Source organism: Ipomoea triloba, chromosome 2 (assembly GCF_003576645.1).
Source record: "Ipomoea triloba cultivar NCNSP0323 chromosome 2, ASM357664v1".
NCBI lineage: Eukaryota > Viridiplantae > Streptophyta > Magnoliopsida > Solanales > Convolvulaceae > Ipomoea > Ipomoea triloba.
The window spans coordinates 8484219-8506211 of NC_044917.1; the positions used below are offsets into that span (position 1 = coordinate 8484219).

The 21993-nt window shown below is 34.9% G+C and overlaps 3 protein-coding genes across 3 annotated transcripts; 2 read left to right on the top strand and 1 right to left on the bottom strand.

The window, feature by feature from the left end:
* The first annotated feature begins 1233 nt into the window (after nt 1–1233).
* LOC116011123 (calcium-dependent protein kinase 10-like) lies at nt 1234–6247 on the top strand. Its single transcript, XM_031250641.1, has 7 exons — nt 1234–1867; nt 2504–2647; nt 2741–2893; nt 3838–3953; nt 4415–4582; nt 5236–5466; nt 5629–6247. Exons 1-7 carry the CDS (start codon nt 1234–1236, stop codon nt 5800–5802), a joined length of 1620 nt encoding a protein of 539 aa, XP_031106501.1. The 3' UTR covers nt 5803–6247.
* An 8370-nt stretch (nt 6248–14617) lies between these two features.
* Nucleotides 14618–15172, top strand: LOC116010709 (MDIS1-interacting receptor like kinase 2-like). The gene has a single exon (XM_031250225.1). The coding sequence runs from the start codon at nt 14618–14620 to the stop codon at nt 15170–15172; it is 555 nt and encodes a 184-aa protein (XP_031106085.1).
* Nucleotides 15173–16019: 847 nt separating this feature from the next.
* LOC116010710 (MDIS1-interacting receptor like kinase 2-like) lies at nt 16020–19534 on the bottom strand. Its single transcript, XM_031250226.1, has 2 exons — nt 16798–19534; nt 16020–16414 (listed from the first exon to the last, which is right to left on the bottom strand). The coding sequence occupies exons 1-2, from the start codon at nt 19532–19534 to the stop codon at nt 16020–16022; spliced, it is 3132 nt and encodes a 1043-aa protein (XP_031106086.1).
* Between the last annotated feature and the right edge of the window lie 2459 nt (nt 19535–21993).

The window sequence follows — 21993 nt, forward strand, 5'->3', positions numbered from 1 at the left end:
ATAGGGTTTGAGTCTGCTTTATAAAACAAGTTATAGATACATAAATAAATGTGCAATTTGACTAACAACAACATATAATCATCAAATAACCTAATGGTCTAAACATTTTTGACAACTCTCTATAAGATTTTAATAATTTTTCTATTGTGGTAGGCGTTGTGTGATTTAAAATTTTTATAATATTTGGTTATTATTCAGTTTTTTCTCGTGTATCAAAAAAAATATTGGCATATTGGCTAAGGAAAGAAATCTATTGGATAAGTTAATGGTTACTGTATCTATATTTGATAGAATTTTTGGTAGGGATATATTTTATATTAATAATTAATCCAGATTTAAAATATTAAAATAATAAAAATGAAATTGTGCAAAAAATGTCATCTTTTTTATCTTTTTAATTTTTTTTTTTGTGATATCAGTTTTGCCAAACAAATCCTAGTATGTCCAAAGGACCCAGTCTTAGGGCTAAACTGTGAGTGGCACAATCAGCTCACCAATCATTTTCTGGGTTTCTCGTGTTTGGTCGTGCTTGGAAAACCCAGTCAACTGAAAATGATTTTCATTGACCGTGGAAAATAACCCCATTTTTGTGAAAAATGACTTCCGCCAAAAAATTTTGGAAGTCATTTTCCGCCTCAGGAAAATAATCGCACGCCAACACCCTTTGCAAGGTTTCTGCACGGCAACACCCTCTGCACGCCAACACCTTGCTCTAGTTTCTCGCCGGAAACCAGAGGGGGGATGGGTTTTTTTTTTTTTCTTAATTATATTATTTTTAATATTATTATAAATATTTTAATATTTTAAATAAAATTATTAAAATATATAATTATACCATTCTACTCATTTTTCAAAAAATAAATTAAACATACCAGACAGTTTTTCAGAATGAACCAAACACTTAAAATGAAACTATTTTCTGAAAAATAATTCATTTTTCAAAAAAGACATTTTTAAAAGTCATTTTTTACGCTACTGAAGCCAAGCGACGAACCAACACTGTCGCTAAGTCATGTGGCAAAAATCTTAGTATATGCAATTGTGCAATAAATGTTTTTTTTTAAATTATTTTGAAACTACTTTTTCCTTACCTGACCCCGCGTTTTCTCTCTCCAAAGTCTCAACTGTCAGCTAATCCGTTTACCAGCCTATGCTCTTCCTTTCCATCGCCGCATCCACCACCGTCGCCGCCGTCTTCAGCTACTCGCCGTAGATATCTAATAACACTTCCCCATGGGGAACTGCAACGCCTGCATAAGACCCGAAGAAGCTGCAAAAGCCGATTACAAGCCGAACCACGAGAAGAAGGTTCGAGACCGCCGTCCAAACCCGTACGCAGAATCGCCCGCCCCGATCCGCGTCTTAAAGGATTTCATCCCCAAGGCCCGAATCTCCGACAAGTACGTCCTGGGCCGGGAACTGGGGCGGGGCGAGTTCGGGGTAACTTATCTATGCACCGACCGGGAGACTCGCGAAGCCATGGCGTGCAAGTCAATCTCGAAGAAGAAGCTCCGCACGGCCGTGGACATCGAAGATGTTCGCCGTGAGGTGGCGATTATGTCGAGTTTGCCGGAGCACGCGAACATCGTGAAGCTCCGAGCTACGTACGAGGACAACGAGGCTGTTCACTTGGTCATGGAGCTCTGCGAAGGCGGCGAGCTTTTTGATAGGATCGTGGCGCGTGGGCATTACAGTGAAAGAGCCGCCGCCGGAGTTGCGAAGACTGTTGCTGAGGTGGTGCGTATGTGCCACGCGAATGGAGTCATGCATAGAGACTTGAAGCCCGAGAATTTCTTGTTTGCGAATAAGAAGGAGAATTCTGCGCTTAAAGTTATTGATTTTGGATTATCTGTGTTTTTCAAGCCTGGTATGTTCAATCTTCTTTAATTTTCATTTTCAATTTCTATAATTTCTTGCATAAGGGTTCAATGAAGAAATTGAATTTAAATTTCATGAATTTTCCACCTTTTTGTTTTAAACTTGGTTTGCTTGGGAGAGGATTGTTGGGGCTATTCTTGTTGTGGATTATACTTTGATCTTGGTAGTATTTAATTAGCGCCAGATTTGATTTTCCCCTTTTTTCTTAAGAGAGGTCGGGAGTTCGAACCTCTGGCAAGTAGTTTGCCCCTTAATTGGGCCGGCTAGGTGTGAATGGAGATTAGTCTGAATATGGTAAGTGCTTAAAGGTGTCTCTTATGGTTAGGGCCTGCTTAGGACACCTCGTGGTCTAACTCAAATAAAATGAATTTTGGGTTGCAGTTGATATTTTGATTTCAATTTTGCTCTGTTGATTTACTTGAGAGTTTTTATAATATCCAAATTTTTACATTTGTTTGTGACTTTAATGTCTAGGTAGCCTGTCGAAAGTTTCTGCTTTCTCCTCAAATATTTTAATCTGAGGTGGTTAATGTGTTTCTTTTTACCATTTGAACTTATTAGTAAGAAGTCTAATCCACTGCAGTTGAGTAAATATAGAAAGCTTGAATCTTTGGTTATCTTTCAGGGGAGAGATTTAGTGAGATTGTTGGAAGTCCGTACTATATGGCACCTGAGGTGTTGAAGAGGAATTATGGACCAGAGGTTGATATTTGGAGCGCCGGTGTGATCCTTTACATTTTGTTATGTGGGGTGCCTCCATTTTGGGCCGGTATGGTTATCGTCAATAGTATGTAAGTCTTTTCGGGTATTGTATATCGGGTTCAAGTCTCATCATTGTTGCTATTGAATATGTGTGCTGCAGAAACCGAGCAGGGGGTAGCTCTTGCAATTCTACGGGGAGTGCTCGATTTTAAGAGAGAACCGTGGCCTCAAGTATCTGAAAGTGCCAAAAGCCTCGTGAAACAGATGCTGGACCCTGACCCTAAGAAGCGGTTAACAGCCCAACAGGTGCTTGGTAAGTAGTAGGGTATTATTTATTTTAAAGTAAGAGTTGGTGGCATTCCATTAAAGTAAATGAAGCTTCTCCTTATGTGTTGAACAAGGAAATTATTATGTACCAGCCTGGGAACTGAAATAATTGTTTTATGTTAGAAGTTGCAACCGTAGGGCTATAATTGCTTGGGCAAGGGTTACAGAAGAAAAGAAGAATGTCTAGTTGTCAAATATTTATTTTATTGAAAAGGCATCTGAAGCATTCAATGTCTCCACAATTTTTATTTTTTATGTGCTGTGGATACCAAACTTTATTGGTTATGAGTTCCATTAATAAATGTATAGCAACCTTTTTCTTCAATTTCTTCTAAGTGGTCCTACCGCTATCACATTCTGCATATACCTTTTAAGAAATTCAATATCCATAGAGTTTGAAGCCCAATGGGGTTCTTCTTTACAGACTTATCATTCATTGACTTTTGGGAACACTTGAATGCTCTAATCTTAATTATCCTATTAATTGTGATGCTGCTGCTTATCTAATTCTTCCCGTGGAATGAGAACATTTCTTGATGCCCATGTGGGGGTATTCTATTAGCAATGTGCATTGGATTCTTAATTGGAAATAATTCCTTGATTATATTTTGCAACACATATTGAATCAGTTGGTTGTTTACTCTTCTATTCTTTTTTACATAACTAGCCATTTTCCTAACGAACCAGAAACCCCTAGCCTTTATGACTAGATGATTGTATTAGTGGACTTTTTGTAGCTTGTAAATAAAACGAGCAAGGGCTAGTAGATGTTAAAAACGAAACGGGTGTTTTGTAGTATTCTGATTCTCACTACCATATATCAAATGGCTTAGGATTCTCAATCATATAAGTATGCAACTTGTCTCTGGAACATCACTTTTTGTTGTCAGTTAAACAGTATCACGTATTTGCTTCCTTTTTCGATTGCAGACCATCCATGGATACAAAATGCAAAGAAAGCTTCAAATGTTCCTTTGGGTGATATAGTGAGGACACGTCTAAAGCAGTTCTCCGTTATGAATAAATTCAAGAAGAAAGCCTTGCGGGTGAGCAGCTAAATCTGTGTTTATTTGTGTTCACATATGCAACAAACTTGGTGTGTTCTAAGAAACCACCAACCTAAGTTCGAATCCAATCTGAATCCCCGGTTTAAAGTATTCTGAAGTTTAGTTGGTGAGCTATTTGAGTAGAATTATTCAAACCATTTAAACAACACCAAAATCATAGAAACAATATTGCATGGTTTAGAAGTTTCTTTCACACCATGAAGTTTGATGTTTCGGAAACGGCTCTTGTTTTGGTTCGAAATAGATACCCAACTGTGGGCACTCCTAAGCTTAGATCTTTAATAGAACACATCCAAAAATTGTTTTATCTCAGGATTTATGTGCTGGTTAATATACAAGTCCCCAGCATTTTAGGGCTCCTATAGTTTCCTCCATCTTTTATCAGTATATTTAACCAAAAACTTTTCCTTTAATTTGTCTCTCGCTACTGAATGGCATAGGTAATTGCGGAACACTTATCAGTTGGAGAGGTAGAAGTAATTAGAGATATGTTCACATTGATGGACACTGATGGTAATGGGCAAGTAACATATGACGAACTGAAAGCTGGACTTAGGAAAGTTGGTTCCCAGTTGGCAGAGCCGGAGATAAAGCTGCTGATGGATGTGGTAATTTCTTAAACATTGTGAATTTGATTTCTCAAGCATAATCCTTCTCAAATTCATTTTTTATAATAACATACTTGCTTATTGTTAATAGTCCTACAAAGAGAACATTTGAGTTTATAAGGCCATAGGTTAGATCAGACTAGCTAATTTGTTGGGCAGAGGCCGGTAAAGGCCAAGTCTAGCACCCGGTGGCTGGAGAATTGTTGGGCGGAGTCCGGCAAAGGGCTTAAAAGTCCAAGTCCAACACCTAGAGTCTCGAAAATGTGATGACGGTCTATAAGGAAATTAAAGTTGCACCTTCGCTACTAGCTATAGCTTTTGGCGTAGTGGTTTGGCCCATGTGCATTATAACCTAGTTGAGTGACCTTGGCCTTGGCCAATCTTAGAATATAACACTTATGTTTTCTTCCTTCTCATCGTCATTGTTTGTTTCATTTGATTTGTTCCCGTATTGTTTGATATTTTCATGCTGAAGCAGACATGGCAAAATGTATGGAGTAATTCATTTTCACTTAATATGTGGATCGACTTTCTTAAACTAAATTGAGACAATTACTGAAAAGACAGTCCTTTATACAAGTTGGATTGCATATTATTTTGTTCATGTTGAAACCTTATTTACTGAAAGGTTTTGGTATCTGAACGTTAATTAGGCTGATGTTGATGGAAATGGACACCTGGATTACGGGGAGTTTGTAGCAGTTATAATTCACCTACAGAGAATGGAGAATGATGAGCATATTCGTAGAGCGTTCATGTTCTTTGACAAAGATGGGAGTGGATATATTGATATCGATGAGCTACGTGAAGCTTTAGCGGATGAATCTGGTGACTGTGACATCAATGTAGTGAACGAGATTATGCGAGAAGTTGATACTGATAAGGTTTGACTAAACTTTTTTCTTATGTTATTATCTATGGATACACTCATTTTTAATATATGATGCATATTCTGATACTCCAAAGATTTTTCCCCCCTCCATCAAAAGGATAAAGAATCTCTACATTCTCTTTTGTTTTTAACTCGTGATCTTGGTAATTTTCAGGATGGGCAAATTAGTTTTGAGGAGTTTGTTGCAATGATGAAAACTGGAACTGATTGGAGAAAGGCGTCCCGGCAATATTCAAGAGAAAGGTTCAAGAGCCTAAGCCTTAACCTAATGAAGGATGGCTCTCTGCAGCTTCAGGATGGTCTAACCGGGCAAACTTTTCTCGTTTGAGTACAATGTCTTTCGTGGTTTTTTTCGGTTACTCCCTTGGTTTATGCCCTTTCGAACTTATATTTCAACATAACTGCCATTGTTGATGTTATAGCGGGCAAATTTGGCTGTCTCGTCTCCAGAAAGTGAGCTCGAAGTTTGCACATAATAATCGAAATCTGCTGGGATTTTTCTGTCTGATGCAGGATGAAAAGGTTTGGAGGAAAACATTTAAGTTCAATTTTATTTTTTTTGTTCAAAGCCTATTATAGGAAAACTTAGGAGTTTACATACATGTCTCAGCTTGTATATTGTCATCTGTCTTTCTTTTTATGGAAATTAAAGCCTTGTATTTTCCTTCCTTTTTATTTTATTTTATTTTTATTTTCCTAAGTTGTATACTTGAAGATCCATGATACAAGATTCTATTGAATTGTTTGAATTCACATTGAACTTATTGAAGAAATCTATTTAGTAAGCATTGCTCTCAAGTCTTGGATTTAGATCAGTCAAAGAATAAAAGAATCATTAAAGGAATGTCAAAAAGTATTGAAAAAAGGTTAAGTTGGCTACAGATGAAAAAGGTAGTAATGAGATATTCAAAAATGATAAAATAGTATAATTGTATTTTAATCTTACTTGGTTATTGTTGATGTAGTATAGATTAGGCAGTTAATATATGGACAAGATTTTATCCACCGATTGTCAATAACTATTAGTAGTTGTTTCTCTTGATGAATAGTTGCTACGTATCCATCAATAAACAACACATCCATAATTGTTTAGATATAGACCTCATAGAGGTTTAAATCTAGATTAAAGTGGCCACAATTGTCTTTGTTTTGTAAGGACGGATAGGACCATGGTTGCCTTTGTATTAAAGGGATGAAGGTGATAATGACTTGGTTAACCTCGCAATCTTCTTCTCTTGGATAATGAATGAGATTTAGATCTAGATAGTCTAGGTTATCTGATTCGTTGATGGATAGCTACTAGTTGTTCATCAATGAAAATTGTTCATCAATGAAAACGTTGTTTATATATAGCGAAACATTCATTTGTTGTTGTTTGATAACCAATGGTTGTTTAAAAACATTCTACACTAAAAATCTATGTAAGCACCATGACGCAATGCGTTAGCTTAATGAATGTCACATCAACGATAACTTGCTGAATAGATAATATTAGTATCTAATTGCATTAGTCTGCCAAATTAAGATATCTAGACATCTAGTTGAAGGTTTTTTTTCTTCCTCCAATTAGATGACCTAATTGTACTATTTATTAGAGTTAAGGGTCAAAATGACACTTTTTCCAAAAGTATTAATCAAGAAGAACTTGTCCTCAATCACACATGGGAGATTATTGTGTTAGGATATGTTTACTTGTAGATTGTGGCATTTATGTTCCTAATGTTTGTTACTTGGATGGTCTTATCCTTGAGTCAAAATTACCTAGTCAAAATTCTTATTGTTAATGCATGAAGGTTTTTTTTTTTTTTTTTTTTTTTTTTTTTTTTTTCACTAACTTTATTTTATCATATATGCAACTTTTGACATTGTACTAAACTTGTAATTCACCTACAAATTCAATTATATACTGATATATCTACATAATAAATTTCATGAATAATCTAAAAAATAAAAAAGTTAAAATATAAGAAATATGATCAAATAAGCCCATAAATCATTTAAATAGTGCAATTGAGCCCTTTAACCATTTTTTTTTAATCTAGACCCATGAAATCAACAAAATTGGTCCCTCGGCTATATTGATTTTTCAAAATTGGTCATTATCTTTTAATTTGGATGAAAAAAACACTTGACTATTGATTTTGTTTCGGCATTGGTCCTTCCGTCTATTAGGTTGGCGTTAAGTATCGGGGCAAAATGGTCTTTTTAGTTCTCAACCCTTCTCACAACTGAATTAACTTGTATTAGCCCCAAATTCCACAATCCCCAATTCCTAAATTTTATTTCGCAACCCTAATAGCGAGATAGCAGCGACCTTGTCTGGTGAATGCGAAGCACGAGCAGTTGGCAGGTGATGAATTCGACAAGAAAGCGACGCAAGGAGGATCCACCACCAGGTATGAACTTTGTTTACTGTTATTTGAGTTCTTGTCTAGCTTTAGGTGTATAAAAAGCTGGAAGTGGGGACTAGTTGTTTTCTGTATGAACCAGCGATGGGCTTTGTGTTGTCTTGTGTATTAGTTGTTGTTTTATGAGTAGATATACATTGATTGCAGATTGAAAAGCTAGGTGGGGACCATTTTTGTCTGTTTATGCATATTGGCTTGGCTGGGGACCATTTGTTGTTGCTTTCCATAAGTATTTGAATTCCTTATTATTTGCTGCAGAAAGTGTATTGCATTCTTTATTGGTGTCCATTTGTTGTTGCTTTCCATAAAGTGTATTACTTTATTTATTATTTGCAGTAGAAAGTAGTTGTTTGAACTGTCTTTATCATTAAAATGAGTGTTTTGAAGGATATTACTTTGTGTTCATTGTAATGAGGACTGTTTACTCTTCATTTAAGACATGGAGGAAGACTAATTCAAACTTTACCAGCTAAATATATTGGTGGGGAGGTTAGTACATTTAATAATATGGAAGAAAATGAACGGGGTTTTGTTTTTTTAAAAGAAAAGGTTAGTGAAATTGGTTTAGGCATAGATGAAGGGTTGAGGTACTTCACAGTCACTGACAATGCGTTGCAAGAATTGTTGCAAGACTGTGAAGTGTGGGATTTGGTTAACCAATGTAATACTCCCAAGGTCATAGAGATTTGGATTATAAGGGGAGTTGTTGGTGCTGATTGCAAGAATGATGGCAATGGGGAGGAAATAGGTGGCAATGGGGAGGATGATGAAGATTTTGTTAATAATACTGATGTAAATGTAGAGTATGGTGGATTAGGTGATGTAAAGGTTCAAAACCAAGATAATGCTATCAGTAGCGCAACTATATGTGAGGAAGTTAACTACTCTAATGAGGGAAGCTTGTGTGGTAGTGATGGTGAGGCAGAAGTGAGGAAATTGCCTAAGTTTTTGAAATTTGCTATAAATATTTGTGCTACCCAAAAATGCCAAGAAAATATTATAGTACTAGAAAGCTAAATTCTCCAAAACTATAAAAATTTTGCTGGTAATTGCTCGAGACGTTCTACTTTCATCAATCCAAATGGTATCCATGGATTCACCTTTGTCTACTTCGATCTTCATTTCCTAGATTCTCTTACCTTTAAGAATTTCAACGCATAATTTTTTGACCAGTCCATCCATGGCTATCTCGACGACTTCTAACCTAAATGTGATCATCCAAAAACACCGTTATTTCATCCTCATCCTTTTCTTTGCAGAACAATGGAGAAATGTCATGGACCTCTCGCGTAGCAAACGTTGCGAATGTTTATAACACTCAGGGAAACTTCTGCTCTGATCTACTATTAAATATTGCGTATTATTCTTCTGTAGATTTATGTGTTCAAATTCTTGAACATGATCAATATTGGCTCCCTTGTTGTGTTGAGTTTGAGTATTCTAAGATTTTTTTTTATGGTGGGATCAGAATCATAGGCTAAGAAACAAATGATGGAATTCATCAGAGAATAGTAAATAACGTTGAAGTAAGAAGAAGACTACGGATGTCAATCAGGCTAGCCCTCTTGGGCTCTCGGGCTTATCCGTTCAGCCTAATCGATTATTTTATTTTCGGGTTTAGGTTGGCCTAACCCTGAACCTCAGGCTATTGGACTTATCAGGCGAGCTGAACGTCTAAACTAAAATTGAAAATGAGAGTAGATACCCACATTTAAAGTCATCAAAACATACACAACCCGTTGGGTTAGACCCATTTAGCCCAATTTTAGGCGGGTTGGGTTGTATAAAGGTTGACCCGTGTAACCCACGAGCTAACCCATATAACCCATCACCCTATCCCCACCTCAAGTTTATTTAAATATTTTTAAATTGGTATTAGAATTTAAAAGTATTCTTACTAGTAATAATTAAACTCTTAACATCTTATTTAATCTTAACCTAACAATATCAATTATGCTAACGGTATTTGTTGAACCTTTTTGTATAACTATATATTTATTTAAATTAATCCAAACATTATGTGTGTGTGTGTGTGTGATGATATATACTATTTTGTACCAATAATTCATCCCTTATTTTAGTTGTTTTGAGGTTTATTTTCTGTATCCTGGTGAAATTGGGAATTGTTTGTGTGTTATATTGTCCAAGTGCTGAATTATCTACAGGGAACAACAAAGGAAGAATATTGGAACATTTTGGACAAGTTCTGGAAGAAAAAGAAATTACAAGGAAGAATACAAGTTGGAAAAGAATTGGATGCTGCCTAATGGGCCAAGGCCCATCTACCTCCTATATATTCTACCTATTCTCTACAATTGAAGGAGGTTCCCTTACAGAGTTCTGAACCCTAGCTTTTAGTTTATATTTTCCTAGCATAGTTTAGACTAGTTTTACATTAGATTATTTTATTTCAAGCTTGGAATCTTGGATTGAAGTTGGATTTGTTATTTATCAGTTAAGTTTCTCTTCCCTTTTATTTCTTATGATGTTTATGGTTATTTGTTTTTGTTTTGCTGTGTTTACTCCCATCATGCGGGAGTAATTCGTTTATGGGTTTGGATTAGGGATCCATTGTTAATCTTGATGTTCGATTTATGATTTATTGCATAAAGGGATTGAGTTTTTTACCTAGGGTTTATGTTGATTTGGGGATTTCTTTGCACTAGTTATTGGTTTGTGGCCAGAATTAATTGCTAGTCTAGGAGAGGGATTCATTATAACGACAGTTGGATGGAGACCTCGAGCATTACCAATTTCAACCTAATTTTCCTGCTATGAAAGTAGAGGTAATTTTGGGGGCTTACAATGCTTAGGTGCTTAAGGTTATGATCGATGCATCACGACAGTGGGGCAATCTTAGCCTAATTCTCTTATTGATTACGAAAGTAGCTGAGTAGAATTCTTTTGTGCATTGCCCATATATCCCTTGGTTAATTATTCCTTCCCTAATCCTGAGTTTGTTAGAACATCAAGGTTACAATCCCCCTAATCTGGCCCATACCTTTATTATACAGTTTACACCTTAATCAATTGCTTTCTTTTACACCATTCAGTCTTTGTTGCTTGGATTCTATAAATTCATATACTCTAGTGCCTGGTAATTCACACAGTTACGTGTCATAACACCAATCCTCAGAGGAACGACATTACACCCTTTTTACACTCATCATTTGTGCTCATCATGTGACTTAGCCATATTATTTTTATTATAAATTATATTAGTGTTAAATAAATTATAATTATATTTCAAATTATTTAGAATATTCACACTAATAAATATAAATTTATACATCATTCAATCAATTTAAACCTTCATTTCTAAATTAGAACTAAAACTAATTAATATACTTACACTATAATATAATATTTATAGTAAGTTATAATTTTTTATTATTTATTTTCATACAAAATGTTGAGTTAGTTCCATTTTTTGTCATAGATTTATAAGTGGTAGTCCATTTTTAATATTTTTTTATTAGAACATCCACATTTGGTCATATTATTATTGTGGCATGACCATTATTGGTCCTTTATTAACAAAACGATTTTAATGCCGTTAAATATAAGTGCATTTCAGTCTTCAATTACGATTTAAAAAAAAATATAAAAATATAGCAAGGTCAACTCACTTTGTATAAAAATGATGGAAATACATTTGTATTATTTAACGATATTTCAACGATTTTGTTGATGGGATGGTGGACCAAATTAAAAGTAGTTATGTCACAATAATACTAGGACCAAATGTGAATGTTCTAATAAAAAGGACTAAAAGTGGATTGCCACCAATAAATCTAGGACAAAAAATGAAATTATTCTGTAATATATTTATTGAAATTTTATTTAAAATTTTAATAAAATACGGAGTACTAAAGATGAGCTTACCTATAAGCTCTCTGTATGTTATGTTTCGCATCACTTCTGTAATAAAGAATAACCGTAATAAGTGGCTCGAGCTATCGGACTAGCCCACTAAATTTCGAGATAGCCCATTCACACAACCAGACTTTTTGGTTTTGAGTTTATGAGGCTGATTTTTTATCGAGCTCAGGTCTAATCCTAAAATTTTTTGATTTTATCGCGTTGGGCTAATATTGACATCACTACAGAAAACCAGTTGCCGAGATCGTGGTAAACAATGATGAGCCTCTGAACATTTGGCACTGGAAGAGTCTTCAATGAGATGTGAAATGGCTAAAGTTGGCTCATTTTCTCCCCAAAGTCCAGCATTTCAGGCGAACTAATTTTAATCATGATATTTGAATATCATTTGTTGTAGTTGAAGTTGTAACCATTTCTTGCATATGAATGTAACACGGAGTATATATTATTTTTCTTCTTAGTCTACTATGTAATTTCATGTAGATAAATTTTCATATTTGTTCTTACATTAATGTTAGGTTTTAATAGATACTTGAGGAGGTAAGGGACAAAAATGACCACTACATGAATAATTCAGAGATTAAATATGATCATCCTTATAATTAAGGGACTGATTTTACCATTATGGCAAAATAGAGAAATTAAGAAGACCATTTTTTTTCCTTTAAGTTTATAATGGAAATAAAATTTGTATTTATGTAAAATAAACTGTATCAATGCATAACTTAAACCTTACGTTTTCTTTTTTATACTTAAAAAAAAATTCTATAAGTTTCTAAAACATCAAGGGCCTGTTTACTAACAGAAAATTGTTTTCTGTTTTTTATTTTCTAATTTTTCAGTTTTCATTCTCTGTTTTCAATTCTCTGATCTGTTTTCTGTTTAGAAAACTTGTTTACTAACACTTATGCAAAAATTTTACATTTGATATCCGAACCAAATTTATATATGTATATAACATAAATAAAAATATATCTGAATCAATAACCTATTAAGTTCATATAAAATTTAGTTTAGATAATATTAATATTTTTGAACTATTGGGGTAATATTTAAAATATAGAGTTAATTCCATTTTTAGTCCTAGATTTATAGATGACATTTCACTTTTAGTCCTCTTTTATCAAAACATCCACATTTGGTCCTAGTATTATTGTGGCATGACCATTTTTGGTCCTCTGTCAACAAAATTGTTAAAATGTTGTTAAATACAAAGGTATTTCGGTCTTTAATTACAAATTTTTTCTAAAAATAAACATAAAAATATAACGGGGTCAACTTACTTTGTATAAAAATGATTGAAAAACCATTGTATTTAACGACATTTCAACAATTTTGTTGACGAAGGACCAAAAATGGTCCTACCACAATAATACTAGGACCAAATGTGGATGTTTTGATAAAAGAGGACTAAAAGTGGAATGCCACCTATAAATCTAGGACCAAAAATGGAATTAACTCTAAAATATGTTTGGATATATTCATTTGAATGACATGTATATAATATATAATTTTATTTTGAATTCTAATATTATATATGTGAAATTTCGATATCCGATATCTGGACTAAACTTGTATCCGATATAACATAATTAAAAATATCCGAACCAATAATCAATTGAGTTCAATCAAAATATAAAACGTGTTATAGATTTCAATTTTTAATTTTGATAATGTGAATGATGTGTAATATTAAGTATAAGCAAATAAGTTATGTTTAAATAAGTAATGCAAGTAGAAAAGATAGAACACGATAATAAGTAAAAGAAGATAATAATGAATGTAATCATAATAATGAATAAATATGTAAGTAGATAATTGTGAGAATGTGGTTATAGTGAAATGATTATTTGAGTGAGATAATTAAGTAAATAAATTAAACGATATAGTAGTTTTTTTTTAAAATTTTCTTTTTATTTCAATGCCCCTAAACTTCACCCCGAATTCATTATATGTTCTTTGTGGTCCAAAGTTTGAAAATAACAATATTCAAAATTTACCAAGACTTCTAAATAAGGACTATATCCACGAATGAGGTGCATGGCTTTGCAAAATCATACTACTATAAATATGGTTGAAGAAGATGGCTTGTTATATATAAACATTACCAAAAATAATATTTTGACTTGCATAACAACAACCTCATTGACGACTCATTTCTTGCTTTCCACAATCCATTTATGGCTACTAATTGTTCCATCCAACATTGTAGCTTCCATTTCCCATTCTCAAGAAGAAGCTAATGCCCTACTCAAATGGAAGGAGACACTTCAAAACCACCAAAATATTTCCATGCTTGGTTCATGGGATCTTCTTCAACCTTCAAGTCCATGCACTTGGTATGGGGTTTCTTGTGTTGGTGGAAGAGTTTAGGGGTTGAATCTCACTAAGTGTAGCATTAATGGTACGCTCCATAGTTTCCCATTTGCATCTCTTCCAAATCTTGAGTATATTGATTTCAGTATGAATGAGTTATATGGTACTTTGTCACCACAAATTACTAACCTTTCTAAACTAGCATATCTCGACTTATCAATATATCAGATTTCAGGGAATATTCCCCAACAAATTTCTTTGTTGACCAATCTTCAAATCCTCCATTTGTTTCAGAATCATCAGTTGAATGGTTCAATTCCTCGAGAAATAGGAAGGTTAAGAAAGCTAAATGAGCATTGTACCATAACTCACTTAGTGGACCTATTCCTAATTCTTTGGGCAATTTAACTAAGTTTGAAACATTACATCTCCGCCAAAACAATATTTCTGGTGCCATACCTAGAGAGTTAGGAATGCTAGAATATATAGTTGTTCTTGAATTAGACCACAACAACTTGAGTGGCCCAATACCAGAACATGCTTATGGGTCAAATCCCAAAGAGCTTCAAAAACTGTTCAAGTTTGGTTCGAGTGAGTTTGGCTGAAAACCAATTGACAGGAAATGTTTCTGAACTTTTCGGTGCTTATCCTGAATTGTTATTCATGGAGCTAAGTGCAAATAGGCTAAGTGGCGAGCTTTCTAGCAACTGGGGTGAAGCAAAGAAGTTGAATCAGTTATTGGCAAACAACAATATCACATGTGCCATTCCTCCTGAAATTGGAAATTTGACTCAACTAGGCTTCTTGGATCTTAGTTCAAACCATTTAAGTGGGGGGATTCCTAAAGAACTTGGAAGGTTGAGTTCTTTACTTAAACTGCACTTGCAAAACAACATGCTCTCTGGGCCTATACCACAAGAGCTCGGTTCATTAACCGAGTTTTTGCGACTCGACCTATCCAATAATAGGTTGAACTCGTCAATCCTGGGCATGATTGGGAGTTTCATGTTACTTATTTACTTGAATCTGAGTAACAATAATTTGATTTGTGAAATCCCCATTGAGATAAGTAAATTATGTTGTTTCAACTGAATGAGCTCGATTTAAGCCATAATTTTCTTAATTTGAGGAGGAGAATTGTGAATTGTGATCGATCTTGAGGTTTTGGTCTCTTTATTCATGCTTAAATTGGGATATTGAGTTGAAAAGGAAGAAAATACCTTTAAAAATTTTAGATTTCGGCACGTTTTAAACGGATGGGTGACTGGCGCGATGACTTTTGGCACTAAAACAGTAGTCGTTGAACCAAAATTGGTAGAAATTAAACATATGAACCAAAATTGTAGTTTTGCTAATAGTCGTGGTATCAAAATTGGTATTTGCTCAAAATATAAAATTTAGCTCTTTTGATTTCTGAATATAATTTCCTTAATTATTACTCATTTTTTTTGGAATTATAATACATATGAAATACAATTAGGAATAATTAATTTAAGTATGCAAATTTCATTTATAAGTGTATCTAAATATGTACATTATTAAACACTATATTATTCATACAAAATTTTAATTTTAATTTTGTATGTTATGAGCATATATACATATTATGTATGCTCAATTACATATCCTACGAAATATATTTTTTAAAAAAATCTAACTATATTATTATATTGTATATTTTAATATATTTTTATTTTTAAAATTTTTTTTATTTAAATCCATGATAATATAATTTATTTCGTGCATTGCATGGGTAAAACATTAGAGACTATAAAATTCCAATTATGTTGTGAGTCAATAAAATAAATATTTTATAATATTACATAATATTTCACTTAATTTTAAAAGTTATTATACACATACAATCTAAAGTAGGTTACAATCTATGCAGTGAATTACTAGTATATACAAAGGAATAATTATTTGTGATTTAAAATCCTTATTCAGTCATGAAGATATCAATACCAGGATACAACTTGTAAGAAGTTGAAGGGTGCTCAGAGAGCTGTTTAGATACTCTCTTCATGGTTGGCCTGGAAAGTGGCTTAGCACGCAAGCATTCCTTTGCAATCTTAACAATGGTTTTAACAATGCCTTCAACTTCATTCATGGGAGAGGGAAGTCGTTGATCCAACAAACCCTTTAGCTCTTCTTCTTCTGCTTCTTCTTCTTCTCCTTCTGCTTCTCCTTTTTCTTCATCCACCGACTGGGAAGCTAGGTATGATGCAAGAAAGTCGGTTGGATGCTCCCCTTTCAGCACTTCTAATGCTAAAACTCCGAAGCTGTACACATCGTTCTTTTCGGTGACTTTTGGATTTGGATTATAAGCTAGCTCTGCAAAACAAAAAGAAAATGAGTGAGTCTCTTTTGAGACCGTCTCACAAATCTGTGAGACGGGTCGGTTAATGATGGAATGTAATACTTATGCTGCAAAATGTAATATTAATGAGTAATAAATTGTTTGTTATTTATAAAAAAAAGTGTTATACTTTTAAATTAAAATGTAGTATTAAGAGGCTGGTGAATATTTACTTATAATGAAAATTGTTATACTTATGTGAAAAATATCAACCTGATCTATCTGATGAGGATTCACGAGACGGTCTGATATGAGAATTTCCAAGGAAAATATAAGTGTGCACACAGGCACACGGGCCTTAGTATCCTATATGGATCGGAGTAATGTTTTGTGAAAGTTTTTAGATATGTACACTAACCTGGTGCAATGTATCCATATGTGCCTTCCACTTTACTTGATGACAAAAATCGCCCTAATTGCTTAGCAATGCCAAAATCTGAGACGTGAGGCTCATGATCGCCATCAAGCAAGACATTGTTGCTTGATATGTCCCGATGAACAATGGAAGGTGAGCAATCATGATGCATATAAGAAAGCGCGTGAGCAACACCGTTGATGATGTTTGCCCTCTTGAACCAATCAAGTTCTTTAGCTTTTTGAAAATGCCTTAGACAAGCGCCCAAGCTGCCATTTTCAAGATACTCATAGATCAAGAGTGAGTGCTCCTCATTTGAGCAAAACCCAAAGAACTTCACAATGTTCCTATGCTTGATGCTTTGCAACACATTGATTTCGTTTAAGTAGGCGTCGTGGTTGTCGCCCATTCTCATGGAGGGATGGATTCTCTTTACAGCCACATTGCCAACCACGGGAAGCGTTACCTTGTAAACGCTTCCATATCCTCCCTTTCCAATGCAAAATTTGGCATCAAATCCCCTTGTGGAATTCAATATTTCATTGTGAAGGATCCTTTCATCGAAATGTAGCACTGACAATACATTCAATTGAAGGGTTTCCTCTCTTTTGCCATGCTTTACGAAGCGTTTGAGTACTAGTGCAAGCACCAATGCTCCTATAAAAGGGAATAAAACCATGAACAAGATTTGGTATCCTTTTAATCTAGAGCTCTTACACATTGAAGAACTCTTGCATGGTTGTAATCCTATAATGTTAATCCCACATAAGCCTTTATTTCCTTCCAAAGAAGCATTCTTGAAAGCCTTGTTCTTTGGAATAGAACCCTCCAAGTGATTATAAGATAAATCAATAAACACCAACCCACACATTGCTTCAAAAGTACTAGGAATTGATCCACACAAACCATTGTGTGAGAGATTCAATGTTACCAAGCTTTGTAGCTTTCCCAACTCAGATGGAAGTGCCCCAGTAAGAAAATTATGGCTTAAATCGAGATCATTCAGTTGAAACAACTTACTTATCTCGATGGGGATTTCACGAATCAAATTATTGTTACTCAGGTTCAAGTAAATAAGTAACATGAAACTCCCAATCATGCCCGGGATTGACGAGTTCAACCTATTATTGGATAGGTCGAGTCGCAACAACTCGGTTAATGAACCGAGCTCTTGTGGTATAGGCCCAGAGAGCATGTTGTTTTGCAAGTGCAATTTAAGCAAAGAACTCAACCTCCCAAGTTCTTTAGGAATCCCCCCACTTAAATGGTTTGAACTAAGATCCAAGAACCCTAGTTGAGTCAAGTTTCCAATTTCAGGAGGAATGGTACCTGTGATATTGTTGTTTGCCAATAACAACTGATTCAACTTCTTTGCTTCACCCCAGTTGCTAGAAAGCTCACCACTTAGCCTATTTGCACTTAACTCCATGAATTTCAATTCAGGATAACCACCAAAAAGTTCAGAAACATTTCCTGTCAATTGGTTTTCAGCCAATCTCACTCGAACCAAACTCGAACAGTTTTTGAAGCTTTCTGGGATTTGACCCATAAGCATGTTGTTGGCGGCAGTGAAGTTTTGTAGGGTTCTACCAAGACAAAGATGTTCTGGTATTGGGCCACTCAAGTTATTGTTGTCTAATTCAAGAACAGCTATGTATTCTAGCATTCCTAACTCTCTAGGTATGGGACCAGAAATATTGTTTTGGCGTAGATGTAATGTTTTCAACTTAGTTAAATTGCCAAAAGAATTTGGAATGGGGCCACTGATTTCATTGCAGCTTAACTCAAGGTCATTGAGAAGGGTGAGGTTACCCAACTCTTTGGGGATTGGGCCAAGAAGTTGGTTTGAGTAAAGGTGAAGTTGTGTCAACTTGGTCAACCCTCCAAGTGATGTGGGTATTGTGCCAATAAGGTTGTTTGAGTGGATGCAAAGATGCTGAAGTGATTTCAATTGCCCAATTTCATATGGAATGGGGCCAGCAATTTTATTGTTGAAAAGCATTAGTTTCTCTAGACTTGTCAAGTTTCCCAAAGTGGATGGAATTGGACCGTCAAGATTGTTGTTGTTCAAGTAAAGACCAACAATATTGATAAGGTTACCGATTTCTTGAGGAATATGACCAGAAAGTGAGTTTTGATATAGGAACAATTGCTTAAGGTTGGTTAAATTGCCCAAAGAATTAGGAATAGGTCCACTAAGTGAGTTATGGTACAATGCAAGCTCATTTAGCTTTATTAACCTTCCTATTTCTCGAGGGATTGAACCATTCAACTGATTCTGAAACAAATGGAGGGTTTGAAGATTGGTTAACAAAGAAATTTGTTGGGGAATATTCCCTGAAAACTGATTTATTGATAAGTCGAGATATGCTAGTTTAGAAAAGTTAGTAATTTGTGGTGACAAAGTACCATATAACTCATTAATACTGAAATCAATATACTCAAGATTTGGAAGAGATGCAAATGGGAAACTATGGAGCGTACCATTAATGCTACACTTAGTGAGATTCAACCCCCAAACTCTTCCACCAACACAAGAAACCCCATACCAAGTGCATGGACTTGAAGGTTGAAGAAGATCCCATGAACCAAGCATGGAAATATTTTGGTGGTTTTGAAGTGTCTCCTTCCATTTGAGTAGGGCATTAGCTTCTTCTTGAGAATGGGAAATGGAAGCTACAATGTTGGATGATACAATTAGTAGCCATAAATGGATTATAGAAAACAAGAAAGGAGTCATTAATGAGGTTGTTGTTATGCAAGTCAAAATATTGTTTTTGGTAATGTTTATATATAACAAGCCATCTTCTTCAACCATATTTATAGTAGTATGATTTTGCAAAGCCATGCACCTCATTCGTGGATATAGTCCTCATTTAAAAGTCTTGGTAAATTTTGAATATTGTTATTTTCAAACTTCGGACCACAAAGAACATATAATGAATTTGGGGTGAAGTTTACGGCCATTGAAATAATAGAAAAAAAAAAACTATTATGGTTTAATTTATTTACTTAATTATCTCACTCAAATAATCATTTCATTTTATGGTGTATGAAAACTCGTATGAATGAGCATTTGATGTTTTAGAAACTTATAGAATTTTTTAAGTATAAAAAAGAGAACGTAAGGTGTAAGTTATGCATTGATACAATTTATTCCATCAATATAATTTTTATTTCCATTATAGACTTAAAAGAAAAATAGTCTTCTTAGTTCCTCTATTGTGCCATAATAGTAAAATCACCAATCCCTTAGCTTAATTATAAGGATGATCATATTTAATCTCTGAATTATTTATGTAGTGGCCATTTTCGTCCCTTACCTCAAGTATCTATTAAAACCGTTGTCAAGTTATAAAGTTTATAAAATGTATAGTTTATAATTTTACATAGTTTATGTAATAAATAAACTTTACATTATCTATATAATTATATTCAAATTTATATAAAGTTTCAATTAGTCTTATTAATTAATATTTGTAATAAACATAATATGACTAATATAAGTGTGTGTGTGTGTGTGTTTGTGATTAATTTAAATAAATATATAGTTATACAAAAAAAAAAATTCAACAAATACCGTTAACATAATTGATCTTGTTAAGTTAAGATTAAATAAGATGTTAAAAGTTCAATTATTACAATTAAAAATACTTCTAAATTCTAATCCCAATTACATTTAAATTTTAAAAAATATTTAAATAAACTTGGGGTGGGGATAGGGGTAGAGGTGGAAGGTTATATGGGTTAGTCCGTGGGTTACATGGGTCAACCTTTATTACTCGGGTACCCCTTACAAGCTAAACAGATTAGGCATGTTCGAGTTGGGTCGAAGAAATATACAACCTGACTCGTCTAAAATTGGGCTAAATGGGTCTAACCCAACACAGGTTGGGTATGTTTTGACGACTTTAAATGTGGGTATCCACTCTCACTTTTCAATTTTAGTTTAGACGTTTAGTCTATTTGATAAGTCCAACAGTCCGTGGTTTAGGGTTAGGGTCAACTTGAACCCAAATAGGGTCATCCCAAAATCGAGCTCGTGGACTAGCCCAATTAACATCCCTAGTCTTTTGTTTACTACTTTAACATTTTTTTGATACTCTTTGAAGACTTACATTATCTGTTTCTTAGCCTATGATTCTGATTCCACCATAAAAAATCTTATAATACTCGAATTCAACACAACAAGGAGGCCAATATTGATCATGTTCAAGAATTTGAGAACATACATAGAAGAACAAAATACGCAATATTTAATAGTATATCGGATGAGAAGTTTCCCTGAGTGCTATAAACATTCGTAATGTTTGTTATCAACGGCAGGAGGTCAGGAGGGCATGGTGACCTCCTATCTAAACGATAGCAGGAAGTTGCCCAAGTAAGAAGAAAATCGAAATGTGGGTGTGGGGCAGTCGGCCTGACAAAGAAGAATCCCTCCTTCCAACCCTTATAAGAGGATTCCAACTTGTCCAAAAATTTGCGACCGTCCTGAGCACAAATTTGTACATGCCCGGGGGCCAAGTACCGACCGCAGTCAGTTAGAAAAGCTGGTGAAAGAGGGCCAAAGAAGCCTTCCTCTTGAGGCAATGGAGAACGGCAAGGAAACTAAAAAGAAGGCGATGCGAGTTAGGCACTAGCTACCTAGGCACCAGCCCATAATAATTAAGAAGGGTGTTGAGAAAGGGGGAATGGGTACTTGGAAGCCGCAGCGTACCAATTGGTAGTTTATACCAACAAAGCCACCCTTCGGGGGATCGGTGATCTGCTACTGACTAGCTTCTTGGGTCTCCGCCGTCGAGCCGAGAACAACAGGCATGAGCATAGTCGACGGCAAAAATGGTAGAACAACGAGGTATGGAACACTCCAAGTCCTTAAAATAGCTGAGGTCTCTCTCAATGACTCGGGCCCTAGAGGTGGCTTGGGTAGCGACCGCCGCATGAAGAGAAAAAGAGGTTGCCAGAAAAATAGTGTCGCCTTGGCAACGAGACAAAGAGGACGAAGCAGGAGAAGATGGCATTGCAAAGGGAAAAGGGAGAGAAGGAAGAAATTGACCTTTTGGGAGAAGACGATGGCGGTCAGACGGCGAATGAGGGATGATCGGAAGGTAAAAGGGGCGATCGGAGTAGCCAAGAGTAAGAGGAAAAACGTCGAAGGAAGAAGAAAGATTGAAAAGAAGAAATGGGAGAAATTGGAGG

Coding starts and splice junctions, on each gene's coding strand:
- LOC116011123 (XM_031250641.1), top strand. CDS start 1,234: ATGGGGAACTGCAACGCCTGCATAAGACCCGAAGAAGCTGCAAAAGCC. Junction 2,894..3,837: donor AACAGCCCAACAGGTGCTTG/GTAAGTAGTAGG, acceptor TTTCGATTGCAG/ACCATCCATGGATACAAAAT. Junction 3,954..4,414: donor TCAAGAAGAAAGCCTTGCGG/GTGAGCAGCTAA, acceptor TGAATGGCATAG/GTAATTGCGGAACACTTATC.
- LOC116010709 (XM_031250225.1), top strand. CDS start 14,618: ATGCTTATGGGTCAAATCCCAAAGAGCTTCAAAAACTGTTCAAGTTTG.
- LOC116010710 (XM_031250226.1), bottom strand. CDS start 19,534: ATGACTCCTTTCTTGTTTTCTATAATCCATTTATGGCTACTAATTGTA. Junction 16,415..16,797: donor ATATGGATACATTGCACCAG/GTTAGTGTACAT, acceptor TTTGTTTTGCAG/AGCTAGCTTATAATCCAAAT.